Source organism: Calidris pugnax, unplaced genomic scaffold (genome assembly GCF_001431845.1).
Source record: "Calidris pugnax isolate Ruff unplaced genomic scaffold, ASM143184v1 scaffold258, whole genome shotgun sequence".
Taxonomy (NCBI): domain Eukaryota; kingdom Metazoa; phylum Chordata; class Aves; order Charadriiformes; family Scolopacidae; genus Calidris; species Calidris pugnax.
Window position 1 is genome coordinate 145,002 of NW_015091020.1, and position 18,167 is coordinate 163,168.

An 18,167-nucleotide genomic window follows, 5' to 3' on the forward strand; every position below is an offset into this window, starting at 1 on the left:
CAATCTAGAGGTCTGCATTTAGTCAAATCTACCCCAAACTGCCTGCCTAGTTCCCTGCTGGCTGAGTGACCTGCTTTGCATAATCTAAACTAAGCCTGGGACCTAGCTTAGAGAAAGCTAACCTTCATCTGCTGATGTAAGGTGCTGGACTCAGTCCTTTGGGGCAAAAAAAAGTTAAAATCCCAATCACTTTTTTCTCTCTCCTTTTCCAGATTCTCGGAGCCCTTGATCAAGATGACCAGGCTGGGAAACAGAAACTTGCCTACAAACTTGAACAAGTCATAACCCTCATGAGCATAGACAGCTGAGAACTGTCCTGCCAGGGACACCCTGGAAGGGATAAACCAAGTCGTGCCTCACTCAAGATCATCATCTTTACCAAGTGCAAGTTTTGATGGGCTGTAAGCAGAGTCACCTGAACAACGCTCCTCTCTCTTTCTCTCTCATTTCTTTCTCTTTCAAAATCTATGGACAAAGCGACGAAGCCCCAGGGTTTAAAAGAAAAGACTGTGGAGGAATCTTGGCTCTGGGGATACGAAGATGATTGGGTGAAGCTCTCCTTTTCACAGCTTCCCCTCTGCCTTTGCCCTAGAGAAAAAAAAAAAACAAACTATTACATACACCCTACCCTCCCCCCCAAACCCTCCCCCGACATCACATAGTCACTCTGCAGATGGGGAATTGGGAGGTAACTTCTGTCATGCTGCTTTAACTGCCCTCCATGGGCTGTAGCCTCTGGAGTGGACATGGAAATGAACTCAGTATTACTAAAAGTTTCCCCAAGGGGAAGGCAGCCTGCCTGCAGGGATGCTGGAGGTCAGGAGCAAGTCAAGATCCTCTCCTGCAGAGCCATTGCAACTCTATCTCTTGATAGTGACCCACTGGGACAGGAACCCCAAGGCTCCCTGAAGAATGCCACAGCTCCGTCCAGAGTGGGACCACTGTGGCTCTTATCTGCCTGGGCAAACAGCGGGGTAGCTGCTCTCCTGGGACAGCGGAAGGGTCAAGAGGGGAGGAGGAGACCGACGCTCCCCTGCCCGTGTGTTTCATATGGTTATTCTTATTTTTCAAAGAGACCTGTGTCCCCTCCGTCTTTCCCATTGTGTCCTGTTGGTCATAGCACTGCGGCAAAAGTGGCATCCCGTCGGTGGTCATTCTGTTCCTTCTGGCAATGGACGCTGCAGCATTTCCCTTGTTCCCACCTCAGCTTGGAAAGCAAGAACCAGAAGTCTTATTTTGTTCCAGGCAAGGTGCTCGGCCTCAAAAACCAATCAGAAGTGTTTTCCTTAAAGCTGTTAGTTCTTTCCATTTTGTTTCCTCAACTGGAACAAAGCCGTTGTTTTCTCGTGGTGGAATATCAGAAGGATACTGAAGGGCTAGGACTGATGGTAGAAGCTTCCTTCAAAGCCACTCCTAAGAGGAAATGTCACCACACATTTTGGAAGGAAATCTTGGAGGAAATCCAAATGAAACGCTGCAAAATATTCTTCTATCTAGATACTCCCAGCTGAACTGCATGTCTTCTGGAGGTCTCTGAACCACTGTAAGCTCATCTGCCTTTTAGTGCCAACTCCTGGTCTTTCCTCTTCTCCATTTCTGGAACAAACAGGCCTTACTGAAGACACAGTTGCTTCCTGGGAAGAATTTGCTCTCTTTTTACACTTCCGATCCCTTCAGAGATCACTGTCACCACAGGACAATTGTGGATGATTGCTCCATCCTTCCCTCTGCTCAACTCCTCCAGAACAACATCTCAACCTGTTTCATGGCCAACCAAAGGGGATTGGCCTCGTGTGTCTTTTCTGAATTTGGCTAATCTTTTCCATACAGCTGCCAGCCTGGAAAACACCATGGTTCAGCATAGTGGGAGACCCTCAGGCAGACCTTGCATCTTGTACACCACGGAGGCAAGAGCTGGGCCTGCATTCATCTCACAAGAGATGAACAGTGCTCACTAGAAGATGGGGGAGTGTCCTGATGTCACGGAGAATCAGCCCACATCCATCTCACACCATCCTCAAGAGCTACAGCCTGGATCCACTTTGCACCTGGAGGAAGGAAGGGGTAAAGACAGGGTTTATAAATTGATGGCGGAATGAGTGCTTTTTGATTTTATTCATGCCTCTTGCTAGCAAACCAGAACCTCTTCAGAGCAACAGATCACGAGTGCATGTCATGGGAGATGTGGTGCAAACAGGAGTCAGTCAGCAGGCAGGTTTCGTTCAGCCAAGCAGATACACATGTAGGCAAGTCTTTCTAATCCCATTAAAAGAAAAAACAGTCCCAAACTGGATGTGTGTGTGGGCAGAACATCGCAAGATTCAAGCAAACTTAGGGACACGTCTTGGTTTTAAAACCCCAGACACTTCTCTCTTGATTATAATTATTATTATTATTATTTTGTGCGCGTGTGTGTGCGCGCGTGTGCGTATCTGTGTGTGCGTGTGTGTGTGTGTTACTTCCTTTGATTAATTTTGCTTGCTTTCCGTTTGATTGCTGAGCTGATGGACTCATCATGCACCTTATGGACATCTCAGCATCTTTAAGAGGCCTGCGCATTAGGGATGAGTTGGGTTTGGTTGGTCCTGCCATGATTTTGTTGATCCATTTATAATGTCGGCGCATGTTCCAGACCCATTGATTATGGCTGTGAAAGTGGGGTGGAAGTCCCACCAGAGCCAGCGGTTAAGAAAATTACAACAACAACACAAACACAATATTTTTTATAAGTACGTAAAAAAAAGGAAAATTTAAAAAAAAAAAAAAAAAAAAAAAAGGAAGAAACCAAAGGTTTTGACAAACAAAGTGCCACAAAAAATAAATATGGACCCTATTGTCATGCCTTGTACTCACAGCTGGATGGTAGGAGTCTAAGGACAAATAGCTGGCTTGGAGGGAAGTGGTTATGAGTGATGGGCTATACAGCCTGGACATGCGCACATGAAAGGAAGAAGAAGCTGTTTAAACAAACAAACAAAAAAAAAGGTATCAAAGTGAACTGGTGTGATCCTGCAACTGTTACTCAAGACAGAGGAACACCACAGGGGAAATCTGAGACTCACCCTGTTTCTTTTTGATGTTTTCAGGGCTGTGTTTTTGTTTTATTATGGTTGTTTTCCATTGTTATTATTTTATTTCTTCTTGCTGGTACGGAGTTTTTCATCTGTAATGTGTATATATATATTTTTCAAGAAAAACTTGAACACCTCAGAGACACTGAGAATGAAACGCTTAGGGGAAATGGGAAGAGCCATGAGATTGGTGTCTTAACCCTTCCCTAGTTCCCATTTAGGTATTTCCGTTTTCTCTCCACACTCTTCTTTCCCCCATCCCCAGGATTTGAAAGAAAAACGGTATTTTTGCTTTTCTTTCATCTCCTCCTTGTTTTTCTTTTTGTTTGTCTTTATTTGGTGTTTCAGTTTTCGCTTGCAAAATGTGCCAGAATTGTGATGTAAATGCGTGGGCTTCCTCCCCTGTCCCCTTCAGTGCCCTCCCCATTTCCAACCACTGTCCCAGCATCCCCCAGTCTATGAGAGGTCTTGGCATCTTTCTTCCCAGCCTCACCTGTTGAGCTAACTATTTTTTAAGTGCATGTAAAATACAACTTAAAACAAAGACACAAGCAGAAGAATGAGCCCTACTACAACATGGATGCGTTCTTTTCCTCTTGCTTTGACTTCTTTTCCCCCACCTCCCTTTCCACACTTGACCAAAAATGCCCAATAGGTGGTATTCCACACTAGTTTTCAAGCCACACAGAGAGAACTGCAGCCAAAGTCCCTAGAAGTCAATAGAAGACAGGCTCTTAATACCTAGAATATGCCAGATAATAGGCTGATTTTTATGGGTATTTCTCAAACACCGCAATCCAGACAATGAATGCTGACACAGCACCATCAGAAATGGGGAAAGGGAACTCCTGAAAACTCTCTGTGGTCTTGCTGAGAGAGCTAAGATTATTTCTTCACTGCAGAGTTTGCTCTGGGACTTCGCTCCTGGCTCAGAGGAGCAGAAGGTGGCAGGTCCCTCTGCAAACACCCTCGTGTCCTCCCTGTGAGTGTGAGCTCACCTATCAGTGTCACAGTGATCTGAGACATCTGTGCTTTTGCACACTGAGCCTCCCAGTAAACACTGTTGTAGGAAAAGCTGTGTGCTCTCTGAAAGAAGGTGTGAGAGATTGTTAGAACTTGAACAGATAACACAAGAGAACCACTGAAAAGGAGAAATGCAGCCACCCAAGGACACCTTGCTCTCCCAACATGCCCCAATCCTTCTCTTCCCGCTCTTCATTCTGTCTTGAACATATCTGAAGGCTTTGTCCAACCCAGAATACACCAGCCTTGCTCCGTGAGGTGAGAGGGCTATGCCAATTTTCTCAGCTGTAGTTTTACCACTGTAGTAGTCTTCTCATAACTCTTCAGCACTGGAGACCATAAAAAATTGATACGACATGAAAAAGATTTACAAGCGGAATTTTGGTTGGTATTTGCTTGAATTGAAAAGCGATTACCAAAGTTTCCAGATCTTGCGCATTAGCCCTCAGGGAGGTATTTACTATGAAGGGAGAAACACCAAGTAAATCACATAATTGTCATTGTTATTTTTAATAGTGCTATTGAAATACCTGATCTGGTGGGAGGTGTCCCTGCCCATGGCAGGGGCGTTGGAACTTGATGATCTTTAAGGTCCTTTCCAACCCAAACCATTCTATGATTCTATGAGAACTGACAGAGTGTTAAGAGTCCAGTGGCTACTCTCATGGTTGAGTCAGCCAACACAAAGATTACACATTCCTTCCACATTTTGTCAAGTCCAGAGGAGGTCTTGGGATGTCCTAGGTCTTGCCATCCAAACTTGGTATGCTGTAGAGCAGGCAACTGGTGAAGTGAACCTCAGCATCATGGAGTTAACCTCAGGCTCCTGGCCATTCACAGCCTGACTTTTCCTGCTTTGTACCCAAAACTCTTCCCATTTCAGAGTATTGTTAGGTCCACGGAGTCCTGCAGTTTTCCCTCACCTCTGCCATTGTGCAAGGCCCCTTCCTCCAAAAAAGTTTAATTGTCTTACAGGGAAACATTTTGCAGAGAATACTTTGAAAGCAGAGTTTGTCAACCACGTTTTATTTGGGATGGCTCAGTTCACTGCACTGTTAGAGAAGCACCTAAGGGGACACAGGCTTACAGCATCAAATTAATTTGTAGAAGGATGTCAAAAGAAAAAAGAAGAAGAAAAAAAACCCCAAGATTTACACTTGGAAAAAATAAAACCACCAAAAAAACCCCAGCGAGGATATAAAGCTGCTTAGTCTAATCAACCTGTCACGTGTGTGATTTCTGTTGTTGTCGTTGTTGTTGTTTGTTCATTGGCGCTTTTTTTTTTTGGTGTTAATCTTCTGTTCTAAAAATGGAGAGTTTACCTCAAGAAATTCTTTCTGCTTGGAAACAGATCACCTCAAAGACACTCGCAGCAGAGAGCAATGTGCAGGGAAGCTGAGTAAAGCGAACCTGGGTGTGGAAAATGGGGAAAACCAGGACATTTGGGCTCTTTCAGCATTCCCTTCTCTTGCTGGTGTGGTCTTGCATAGCTCCTTGACTCTGAGGGCAGCATATCCCAGTAGAAGTTGCTCTTTGCTTTCAGATAGACTGAGGCACAAGAGCCAGTTGGAGAAATCAAGGCACATGTCCAAGCTTGCAGTCCTTTCTGAAGTATCTTAAGAGAAACTTGGTGTTTTTTTGAAATTTCTGTGCTGCTCTTTCTCCAGTCCCTGGAGAAAACCCGCTTTCCAGCCCAGAGTGGGGTAAGGAAGCAGAAAGATTAGGTGCTAACTAAATGCTCCCAGTGTTTTCCCTAAAGAATCAAGATGAGAGGCAACTGGATTATTTAACGTTACAAGACAGGCCCTTCCTAGTGTCTGACCCTGTGTCTTGGACATACACATGAGCCCAGAACTCTCATTCTCCGTTTTGCTAAAGCTTCCATCTTAAATACAAAAATCAATGTAAAGACATATCCTTTCACTACAGTGTTACTAACAGCCTCAAAGAGATGTCAAGACAGCATTAGAAAGGAGGTTGGGATCCTTTTTCTTAGGTTGTTGTTGTTGTTGGTTTGATTTTCTTTTGAATTGATCCTAGTTAAAAATTAAATAAAATCTATACTATTTAAATTGGAATCCCGTTGTTACTTGGTAAAGGCAAAGCTTCTGTACCTTTGTTATAATTAATTGTATACCTGTGTATGTAAATATAAGGCATTCCTATTTTGCAGTCCAGAACAAAAAAGAAAAAAAACCTATTTGTAATATAGAATAAAGTTTATTAAAAAAAAATAAAGAAATAAAAATGCCCCAGGCTGTGATTGCTGCTTCCTGTGGCCAAATGGAGCCAGAGAGAGAGAATTCAAGTGAAGGGGAAGCATGAAACTGGAGACCATGTAAGTGTTTAAAGCAAGTCCACATACACCATAGGAGCCTTCTACCAAGTTCAGCCTCCCTCACCATTCACAGTACCTGCTGTAGAGTTTCCTTGGTGCTCCAGAGAGTTAGCACACATTGGCATTTTGGGCTTGACTACATGCCCATGGGCTGGGCTGGTGAAGCACGGTGGGAAGTGGATCCCAACTGAGCAGACCCCAGCTATGTGTGAAGCCAGAGAGGGCAAAGGCTTGGGGACCAGCCTGTTTATGTCAACAAATGACTGTGTAGAGCTTTCTTCCACCAATCCACTCCCTCCCTCCCTCCATGCCTTCCTTCCTCCCTTCCTCCCTCCCTCCTCCCCCCCACCCCCTTTATTTAACTCCCACACAAAAACCCATTTATTGGGTAGTTCGAAATATTTTTGGAGAGGTGGGATCCAGCCAGGTTATTCCTTTCCATCTGCCTTTGGGGTGTCATCAGCTGTGCATTTTGAAGATGATCAACAAGGTCATGAATTCAGGGATGCCATTAAAGGAACCATATCCTATGGCTCTTCAAAGTCCTCACTGGGAACCTCTAACTCCTTGGCCATTAGACTTGGCCAATCACATTGGGTTTCAAACGTGGAAGAATCACAGACCCTCACCATTCACAGTACCTGCTGTAGAGTTTCCTTGGTGCTCCAGAGAGTTAGCACACATTGGCATTTTGGGCTTGACTACATGCCCATGGGCTGGGCTGGTGAAGCACGGTGGGAAGTGGATCCCAACTGAGCAGACCCCAGCTATGTGTGAAGCCAGAGAGGGCAAAGGCTTGGGGACCAGCCTGTTTATGTCAACAAATGACTGTGTAGAGCTTTCTTCCACCAATCCACTCCCTCCCTCCCTCCATGCCTTCCTTCCTCCCTTCCTTCCTCCCTCCTCCCCCCCACCCCCTTTATTTAACTCCCACACAAAAACCCATTTATTGGGTAGTTCGAAATATTTTTGGAGAGGTGGGATCCAGCCAGGTTATTCCTTTCCATCTGCCTTTGGGGTGTCATCAGCTGTGCATTTTGAAGATGATCTATAAGGTCATTAATTCAGGGATGCCATTAAAGGAACCATATCCTATGGCTCTTGAAAGTCCTCACTGGGAGCCTCTAACTCCTTGGCCATTAGACTATCAATCATCACGTTGGGTTTCAAACCTGGAAGAATCACAGAATTGTCATGGTTGAAAAGGACCTCTGAGATCACTGAGTCCAACCATACACACACAAAAAAAACCCTTTACAATCTCAGCCACTAGAGTCATAGGTAGTCTTAGGTAGACAAGCAAACACCCCAACCCACTTGCTTCTTTGTTCCCAAGATGTCATGCCAGGCCTGAGGCTGCTGGGGCAAGCCCTACTTTCAGGACTTGTGGTTGGCCATGCAAGTGGGGAGAAATAATCTGTCCTGAGCATCTATATCCTTGGATGGAGGCAGAAGAACGTCTCTCCAAGGGAGAGGGAATGGTCAACTGCCTGTGGGCAGATCTGCTGCCAGGTGTAGTCTCTTGTCCTCTGCATCTATGTTCACAGCTGAAGATGTTCCCCTGGCAGTGAGAAATGCAGCCTCCCTCCTTCCCCTGCCTCCTATTCCTGCTCTCCTCCCACAGGTGGTAAGAAGGAGCAGCTGATGGATGCTCCAGTTTCTAGATACCTTTGCTTAAAGCAAGAAGGGAAAATCCATTTTCCCTTTCGCACGTCTTCCCCCCAGGCATTGTGGTCCCCTTATCTCATGGTTATTATCTTATGATACTGTCTTTTGAACAGCTGTTGCAAAGAGTTAATCTTTAATGAAGGAGGCCAGAGTCTGGGCTGGGTTTGCACTGCTGTGACACAGGTCTGCATGGTTTAACATATCAACCTCATCATGTACCCCAAAGGACAGGAAATTTGACCTGAGACACCGCAGCTGAAGGCGAAATGGAGATAAAAGATTCATAGGTGCTTTTGAGTGACCCTGCTCCTGAAAAGCCAAGCTGATATAAGCAGAGCCAGGTCCCTTTGGAGGTGAAAAATGGGGCGTATGCAGTGGTGGGGACTACTGAAACTGCCATCTTTCATAATTCACCACTCTTGTGGCAGTGAGATGTGGCAAAGGAGTGAGAACTGTGTACCTGCTCCCTCCTTGTGTCCCACCTCCCCCAGCAGACTGGCAGCCAGTGCTGCACATAACCACTAGCCTCCATCTCCCCGCAAAGCAGGGACAAAGCTCTTCTCCTCATCCCAAGACCTAGACAGTGGCACCAGCAACCTTACCAGCCTCCTCTGCCTCTGTATCTCCCAGTGTTTTCCACCATTCCCTTTCTCCCAGCCAGTGCTGTGCCACTGTTCACTCACCAGAGAGGAAAACAGAGTCAGGGTTGTGTGTCTGGAGCTGGTGCAGCCTCTGCCACGCTTGGAAGGGCTAAGCCTCTGTCACCCACCGAGGAATGAGGCAGCTGACAGGCTTGGTGGGATCTGCAGACCACATTGCCAACATAAGGCTTTTTGAAAGCCAACATCTTTTTGTTGAACTTGGATCCGCAAGTCTCAACTCAATGGAGTGCATGGAAATGAAGTAAGACAGTGGGCTTCAGAAAGGGAAAGGGATAAAATGAAGCTCTGACAGCTTTCTCAATAGGCTTCAACAAATGTCTAGGTATCTATTGATGAGCAGCACTATGTACGCCGGCAGATGGACCACATCCAGCCATGGAAATGAGACATCTCCGTCCAGCTGCTCCTTGGGACACAGCAAAGGAAAAGTCCTCGTCACCCAAAAAGGACCTGCATCCATCTACCAGCACGCCCCAGCAGCAGGTCAGTCACTCACAGCAGTGTGTTACCCTTATAGGTGTCACCCATCAGACCCCTCTGAGCAGCAGGGCGAATTGCAGGAGCTTATGTGAGAAAACTTTGTGTGCAAAGTGCTTGAGATTTCAGCTATTCTGAAATATTAGTGTATTTAGGGGAAAAAAACAAAAAAAACCAACCCCCCAAAAAAAACCAAAACCAAAAACCAAACCAAAACACCTCTACAGAAAAGAGTTATGAAGGCTTTTATTTTTGGGGACCTTTTTTAAACCTAAACTGAAATATCTCACAAAAGCTTCCTTCCAGGCTAAGTGGTTGTACTTAACATTTACACAAGAGTAGATTTAGGCTGAGTCTCTGCCAGACATTGCATAAACAGGGAGAGAGTGTTCCCGTAGAAATAACAGCTCCTATGCCAGTGAGACAAGACAGGAAAAGGAAGAGGTGGGGAGGAAACTGAGGCACGAAGAGGTGAAATGAGTTGCCCTCAATCATCCAGCAACTCAGGGCCAAAATTAGGGTCTCTGCAGCCTGGTTTTGCCCAGTACCAATGAACCCAGTCATTATTACCGTCATTGGACACAGGAGGGTATTGCACATTTGTGAGAATCCATAGGGTAGGGCATGGCTGGGACCTACACTGAGGTCCTGTAGCTAAACCTCATATGTGATATGTACAGGACCACAGTTTCCTCTTGCCTTCCAAGAGGGAAGACTGGGAGCCAAGACTGGGAAACAACACAAACCCAACTATTCCCACAAACACGCCCTTCCAAGCATTAAATGGGGCTGCAATTACTTAGCACAGCCAAACAAACAGATTCCAGGCTTGTGGTAACTCCCTGTTGTCAGCCGTAAGCTCAAAATGTTTGCTTTCAAGGGGATTACATGTGTGGGCTTGCTACTGCTTAGTGAAGAATTTACCTATTGATTCAACAAGAGCTGCAAGAGAAGGACCAAAGAGGAAAATCTCTAATGGGGATATGTCTGCAAAAGGAAAGGGAGTCAGTCTGGTGCCTCCTGGGGCCCTCTGGAGATCCTGATGGACCTCAGCTCAGGTCCTGTTGGCCATGTTTGCAAGTGCATGACAGAGACAAGGAAACAGCAGTCACTTCTCCCAGTTTCAGCCTCTGAAATGACTCTGTTCACCTCCCAGATAGGCCAAGCTGGAGGTTCAAGGTCAACCAGTTATCTGCAAAGCAAGCAGGAGCCATCTTGCCTTCACCTCACTGAAATAATTGTTTGGTTTTTTTCTATCTATGCTGGATTCTCCCACCCCCAAGCTAGAGAAAAGAGACAATTTCAAAGCTTTCTTGCCTTTACTGTCCACGAGAGGTGATGTCCATTTCCTGCATCTCAATCCATCCCTCCTTCCAGGACCTCCTCCTCTGAGGAAATGGTGACATCCCTGGTGTAAAGAACATCCCCCAAGTGCCCCTCGAATACCTGGCATGGGAGAGGGCAGGGCAAAGCTAGGAGCCGGTCTGCAGCTCAGCTTCCCAAAAGCAATCCCAGATGTCAGCTGAGAGGGACTACTTCCAGCAACCTGGAGAGCATTCAATTTGCTGTTATTATTTCCTGGTTCCCTCAGCTGCTTTCTGACACTTCACAGGTTTGGCCGCCTGTATTATATTAAGCTGTTTCCCCCACCAGTCCCCTTCCCAGACTTTTTTCTGGTTCAGCAAAGTATAACTCCATGCTCAGCTCTCTCGTGCCCACTGGATATCACTTGTACAAGGGAAGGACCGACAGACTCTTCCTTGAGTTCAGCCTCAGGTTCATTATCCTCACTGAAGTGGTAAGAGTGATGGGGACCATAACGCTGAGTCTCTTGCCCTGGAGAGACCTTCTAGCTTCAGTATCAAGGTGTGCCAGCACACTGCACGGCAGAAAAGTGATTCTGGGATCAGGGAGGTTTTGTTCGGAGCCATCTTAGCAGCATCCCTGCAAAAATCACCTTTTCTCATCCTGGGAAGTCATCACAGAATCATAGAATCGTCTAGGTTGGATTTCTTATCCTGGGAAGTCATCATAGAATCATAGAATTGTCTAGGTTGGAAGGGACCTTAAAGATCATCTAGTCCAACCATCAACCTAACTCTGACAAAAAATAAATAAGACATAAGCAATAAAAAATATATATATATGTAAAAAAAAATCACTAAACCATATTCTTGAGGACCAGAATGGCTGGTCCTCAATAGCTGGTACCTCTGAATGGCTGGAGGTATTTTCTTCTATGGTACCTCTCCTGTCTCCCTGCAGAGTCACCTGTGAAAAAAGGGTCCTTTCAGGATAAGATTCACCTCATTGCAACCTCCATGGCTAAAATAGATCAGTGAATGACAGAGGAAAGTGCTTGTTTCCTCCCGCTGACCCTAGGGAGTTTGGTGTGGGGAGACTATCCCAGCTGTGGATGGTTGCCTTTCTAAAGCCAGGTGAGATGAATCCCACCAGTGCATCTGCTTTGACCATTCTTGCTGTAATTCTTTTAGGAAAGGGAATGTCTCTTACTCTAAATGCAGCAGAGACCTGAGCTCCTCTGTGGTGTGCTATATGTTCCCACAACCCAGCAAGCATTTGGGAGGAAAGCAGGAATCAGTTTGGTCTTTTGCCTTCGGCTAAGACGTTCAAAGAAAAAAAAAATAATGAAAGGAGAATAACTGTTCTATTTTTTTTATTGTTATTTGCTTCTTTGAATTTCCTGCCTTCTCATAAATTCTAATGGGAAATGTACTCCCTGACCTTATAACTCCCAAAACCAAAGATGATGCCAAAACATCTCCACAGGCCAGCTTTCTTTCAGTGCACCATATGGGACACAGCCCTTGTTCCTACAACACAGGCAAGCAGATCACCAGTTAGTCACAATTCATGACACACAAACATTTTATGGGTAGGAACACAACAAGCAGATAACACCACCAGGCATGATGTTTCTCCTGGCTACATCTGTGCTAGTAAATATAAGAAGGCCAAGGTGGAGTACCAAGCACTATGCTGAAATTGTCTGTGATATTTAGCTCTTAGCCCCCTCCCCAGCACAATTTTGGACAGTGGAAGCTAAATCTCTCCCAGAGGGTGCCCAGGCACAGTTTGGGAAGAGCATATACCAGGGACTTCTTACCTTCATGGATAAAACTGCATCCAGTCTGGTTCCCTCTGCTCTATATGCTCTTAGACACAGTTGCTTCACTGGGTCAAATATACCAAACTAGACCAAAGAAAGGCATGCTGGGAAAGGGTCTGCTGGGTCAGGAGATGTTTGTAATAAAACATTGGGAAAGGAGCTGCTGCTTTAAAGGTTCAGTCTGTTATGACTGCGAGACTGTGATGCTTAATTGTTCAGGGGTTGAATGTGGGGGTAGGAGAATGAACCCTAAGAAATGCTTGTGTTTGGCTTTGAAGTTAGATTTGAATTTTGAAACATGGCCTTTTGAGGCAAACAGATGATGGCAGAGAGAAATCTATCCACTGGAGCAAGTGACGCATGCCAGGACATCCCACCTTGTCCTTCAGACACTACTGACTTGCTTCACATTGGTCCTGTAAGTTCTGCCCTGTAATCTGTTTGATTAACCCTTTGCTGGAGGAGCACCAAAGTGCCAGAGTACAGACCCTGAGGTACTGTCAGGACCTGTTTTTCTTTGTAATGTTATGGGACAGGTTTACAGACATGGACATGACCTAGAACTCATGTCCTTAGTTAGGTCTCATGGTCCTGGTCAGCTGCAGTACAGGGGTGACTTTCAGGCAGCTTACAGCCCCTTGATGTTTGCAGGGAGAGCCAAATGGAAAACCTCCAGGGCTCAAGACACCAAGGTCACCTCGATGGCCATGCCATGGCTCTGGTTCTGTACTCTTATTTCTTTCTGATGGATGACCATGAAAGAAAGAAGGCTGCTGACACTGATCCAGTTACGTTAACGGTACCTAAGGCTGCTCTTTGCTTTCGCTGTACCCAAGCCAAACCAGAATGCACTCGCCAGGGAAACTGTCCATAAAACTGCCCTGCTTTGGATTAGAAAAGGCAATCTGATTAACTCCCCAGCAGGGGCAAGACACACCGAACGCGATCTCAACTACCACATCAGAGGCCTCTGGTGAATTAGATCCAGAAAAGGCAGCTGTGAGTTATGGGGCTGGAATTCCATCAAGGGCTTCTGGGGAGGTCATAAACCACCAAACAGCTCTCACAACCTTCCCCCCCCCCCCTTCCCGTCCACCATCCACAAATAGAATTATAGCCCCATAATTCAAGTGGGGTCTGTTTGTCTGCAAAAGGACAAATGCAAGGAGCCATCTGTGGGGGTGTCAGGTTGTAAATCCATTCTTTTTCCTGCCATTCTTCCATTCCTTACTTCACAAGATGATGCTTCCAGGCTGCACCTACATCCCCTCACTTTTCCCACCCATCCTATCTTCTTCCTTTCATCTCCTTCCTCCTTCCTTTTGTGCTTAATAGAGACATAAAAGCAGTTGCTCTCTTACAGACCGATCTGCCCATCAACCACTCACATCCAATCCCCTTCCCTTCATCCTGGAGAATAAGAGCAACACTCAGTCTGCTTCTCACTTCTTTTTCTCCATAAACCATTCTCTAGCACAAGCCATATTGCAAACATCTTACCCATGTTAAACTTCCTAAATGAAAGGGTTATCCTGGTTCTTTTCAAGTTGGGCCAAACTAGGTAGTTTCCCTTAATTGCATTCTTTGATGGATCAAGGAATAAGGTTGGGGGGGAGGGCATCTCTTTATATTTTTGCTGGCATTTACATGCAGACATTCAGGCTGTAAAACAGAAAGCCAGTCTGGAACATTTCAGCATTACTAGTTAGACAAGTCTAAGGGATTTCAACCTCAGTCTGTTTGTGGCCCATTTTGGACAGCCTGAACTTCAGAGGTGGTCCATGCTTCCCAAAGCTTGCCTTCAGTGGTTGATTAGCAGCCAGACTGCTAATCCCCTGTAAATTAAAGCTGGAAGGCATCATGAAATACCCTCAGCAAAAGTTCAGAAAGAAAAAAGTAAACCTGAGTCAAAACTTAGATCTTCCAGAAAGGAAGTGATTTGCTAGTATCAGCCACAAAGTTGGGACTAGAACTTGCTCCTCAAAAGCTTGGGTGATGCATTAGATCACACCACCTCTTCTAAATAGACCAGCTGGTCAGTGCACATAGATTAAAAAAAAAAATAATGGGCTTGAGCACTTTATATCAATATCCCCTCTTCTCCTTCCATTAGAACTTTTACAGTTTAACAAATTTAGGAATTTGATGTGATAGACCAAGCAGCACAAGCTGGAAGTGCTGGGCATCCATACATGAGAAACGGCAGGGCTCAGGGATTTCTATGCCTTCTCTGTCACTTTCATTACTCTTCATATATTTTATGATATAAATGATTACAAACTCCCTTCAAGTCAGGAGAGAGTTGTAGTGATGTCAAACCACAGCGTAATCAGTAGCATACTTGTCATGTTTATTTGAGTCAAGATGGCATAAATGCTTACATGAGTCTAAAGCTGTAAGGCCAAAGGGCTCATGCTGTTCTGACTCAGGCAGAAGCTCCAGAACCCTTGGAATGGCTTTTCCTGACAAGCAGTCAACATTTTTAGGGTATCTTGTGCTACTGACTCTGAAAACAATCCTAGTTTGCTGAGAAGTTTTTTTTACCAGGCAAAATACTCCAATGGGTCATACGTGGGCTCTGAGTCAATGACATAGTTCTGAGATTCAAAGAACAGGTCAGTGTACGTGGGAATTTTGCTTCTTCTGGGCTCCACGAAAAGGAAGATTTTCAACAGCATCTAAAAGTGTGTTCTGATTATTTGTTTTTAAATACAATCTACAGGTTTTTTTCTCCTAGTTTGGCCAACCAGAATGGCAAGATTTGTCATCTGAACTTCTGCTTTCATGGCCAGATGGAATTCTTTGAGGGTTGAGTTTTTTGGTTGGTTGGTTTGGGTTTTGTTCTCTGTCCATCTCTGAAAGTCGCCTCACGTGACTAACTCCAATGTTTTCCCACTCCTCACTTGAGGTTTCTTCAATGGTCTTCCAAGCTGTCTCATGGAGATAACTGTAGTAGTGGTCTACTGTGCAGGGCTCTGCTGTAATCACATTCCAAAAATCACATACTAAAATTTAGGGAGGTAGAGGAGGGAAAGAGACAGACAGAGAAAGAAATTGATCGGGCAAACAAATGAGAGTCATATAGTAAACCCTGAAATGTTATGAGGCAAAACATCTGGAAAAAATAGATTAAAAACACTCCAATTTTTGAAAAAAGAAAACTCGTAATAAAACAGAAAGCGCCTTGGTGAATCCCAGCAGAAAAATACTTTGCAAACTGGATTGTGTCCTGTGATCAGCATTGTAGTGTTTCATATATATGTATAAATTCTTTAATTACTAAGATTACCCCATGTAATATTTGATAATTCTGCCCCTTTGGGAAGTTGATTGTAAAGGAAAGGCACAAAACATTGTTCCAGATTTCTAGCCTTGGGAATTGCCTCAGAGGCTTGCTTAGGTTTATTTTTTTGCCTTGTTATTTCTCAACCCCTTTGGAAATCTTTCCTTTTTCTTCCTTAGGACAGAATTTCAATTAGCAGAAGGATAATGCTATCAGGAGGCACTGAATATCCTTGGAGATAAATCTAGCTGGGAGTTGTCAATGGAATAGCTGAAATAGCCTGACAGTAGAAGTCCTGTAAAGCTTAGATTACTCTTTAAAAAAAATAATAATAATCAGTTTGCCTTTCAGAGAGGGAATGAAAGGGGCGGGAAGGAGGTTGCTCATTGAATTGCTATGTTCAACTGCAAAAGAAGATGATAAAAGAAAAGAGACAGTATATTAAGAACACCCAATCTGCTGGATCTGACTGAGAAAATGTCTAGATAAACTCCTAGGTGCAGTCTATAGACACCTTTAAGCCTGGTGGATGTTTTTATCAGATGACCAAAAGAGTTTCTTGTTGAACCTTCACTCATGAGAGGGATAAAAAGGTTGAAAAAGCTACAGGAACTCATGTGGAGTAGAGGACACTGAGATGTCCTCTAGAGCAGCCATGCTCTGAGCACACAGGAGTGTTCATTTGGTTGTTTCTGGTTCTTAAAAACCAAGAGTTTCAAGGCTTCCCTCTTTTTCCGTCTGACCCTTCTGATGGTTCACTTGTGAAGGATGTTAGAAGCCCCAACACATTCATGCTGACTGAATATATCTAGATATAAGAGGACAGTTTTCAAAATTTGTATGGAGTTTCAGATTTCATGTGATGCCTCTCAATTCCCTGATGTGTTGGGCAGCTCTTCATTTTTCTCATTGATGAGATTTCCTTCCACTGAAAGGCTAGACTTTGTCTTGCTAGTTAATCAAAAGTGTGCTGCATCACTGGTACTGCTGTTGATATTAGATGTGTGGAAGGTTGGGGAAAAGACCACCGTGTCCCTGAAATTGCTGCGTCTGTAGTGCATGGAGTTTCAGATGAGTTTGTGGTCTTGAGCATGGATATTTCCTAGGGAAGAGTGTCAGGAATAATAAAAAAAATTGGGGGAACTGATGTGATGGGGCCAGTTCTCATGATCTACATTTCTCCTCCCTCACACCCCAAGCTGAAGGGACAGTGTGTTTAGCCAAGCCCGCCTGAGCACCTGCCCCAAGTGTTGGTGTCATCCCTCAGCAGCAAGGAATGAAAACATGGATGAGAGAAGGTCTATCTGGGCCTACTCAGAGATGTCTTGCAGTGGCATATCTAATTTCTAGTCCCCGTGCTTAGAATCATAGAATCATCAAGTCCAACTGTTAACCTAACACTGCCAAGTCCACCACTAAACCTCAGCACCGCATCTACCTGTTTTTTAAATACTGACAGGAATGGTGACTCAACCACTTCCCTGGGCAGCCTGTTCCAATGCTTGACAACCCTTTTGGTAAAGAAACTTTTCCTAATATCCATCCTAAACCCCCTGGTGCAACTTGAAGCCATTTCCTCTCGTCCTATCACTTGTTACTTGGGGGAAGAGACCGACCCCCATATCACTACAGCCTCCTTTTAGGCAGTTGTAAAGACCAATAAAGAGCAATAAGGTCTTAATGCAACCAGAGTCAAATGAGCCATTGTACAAGACTGCTGTGATCCTCATCTCAGGCTCTGATGGTCCTGTGTCATGAGTGCTTTGATACCTTCAGAGGAATGAGCAGGAGCAGATGCTCTGTGATCAGAAGAATCTGACAGTACACAACTCTGCCTTCACCTTCAAACTGCTGACCTTTCTCATTCACCTGGCAAGTTTAGAGGGCTTAGATCACCAGAATTGGTGTCTAATAAACATCCTGGCATGAAGCACTGCAGGCCTGTGACTGCTGTTTGAACTCAGGGCTGGGGAAGCTATTGAAGGCTTTCAGAGATAAGACACACATGGCCCAAATTCCACCAGCCCCTTTATCTGCTCACATCTGGTTATCTTCAATGCAATCTGTTTGCTTCGGCACAATTGCTGGCTAATTGCAAAGTGGCCTCAGCAGTGTTGGGGTTAGGGACATGCTGAGAAGGGGCCAGCTAATCTATTCCAGAGGCTCAAAGGAACTGTGAATGCTCCTTGGCTATGATTTCAGAATAGCTTGGGCCATGCAAACGAAAAGATGCCGTCACCCAGCCTCAAAGATTTGTCAGCAGAAAGCAAATGTTCTAGGAGAAAGAGCTGATCCGACGAAAAGATATCATCACCCAGCCTCAATGATTTGTCAGTGGGAAGCAAATGTTCTAGGAGAAAGAGCTGATCCCACCAATGAAACCACTACAGACCTTGACTCCCATGAAGAGGGGTGTATATGGGCATGTTTTTTGACATATTGCTAGAACTCATCAGGAAGCAGAACCTGAAGTCTGGACTCGAGCTCTGTGGGACACTATCCATAGTCTATTCTC

At 44.9% G+C, this 18,167-nt stretch overlaps 1 protein-coding gene across 1 annotated transcript in view; it reads left to right on the top strand.

Moving 5' to 3' along the window:
* LOC106896090 (plexin-A4) overlaps window positions 1-6,272 on the top strand; it is a 113,324-nt gene extending 107,052 nt beyond the window's left edge. Inside the window, exon 23 of the mRNA XM_014955815.1 lies at window positions 213-6,272. Coding sequence (XP_014811301.1) covers window positions 213-308 — 96 coding nt within the window. The 3' untranslated portion in view covers window positions 309-6,272. The remainder of the gene's footprint in view (window positions 1-212) is intronic.
* Window positions 6,273-18,167: the final 11,895 nt, after the last annotated feature.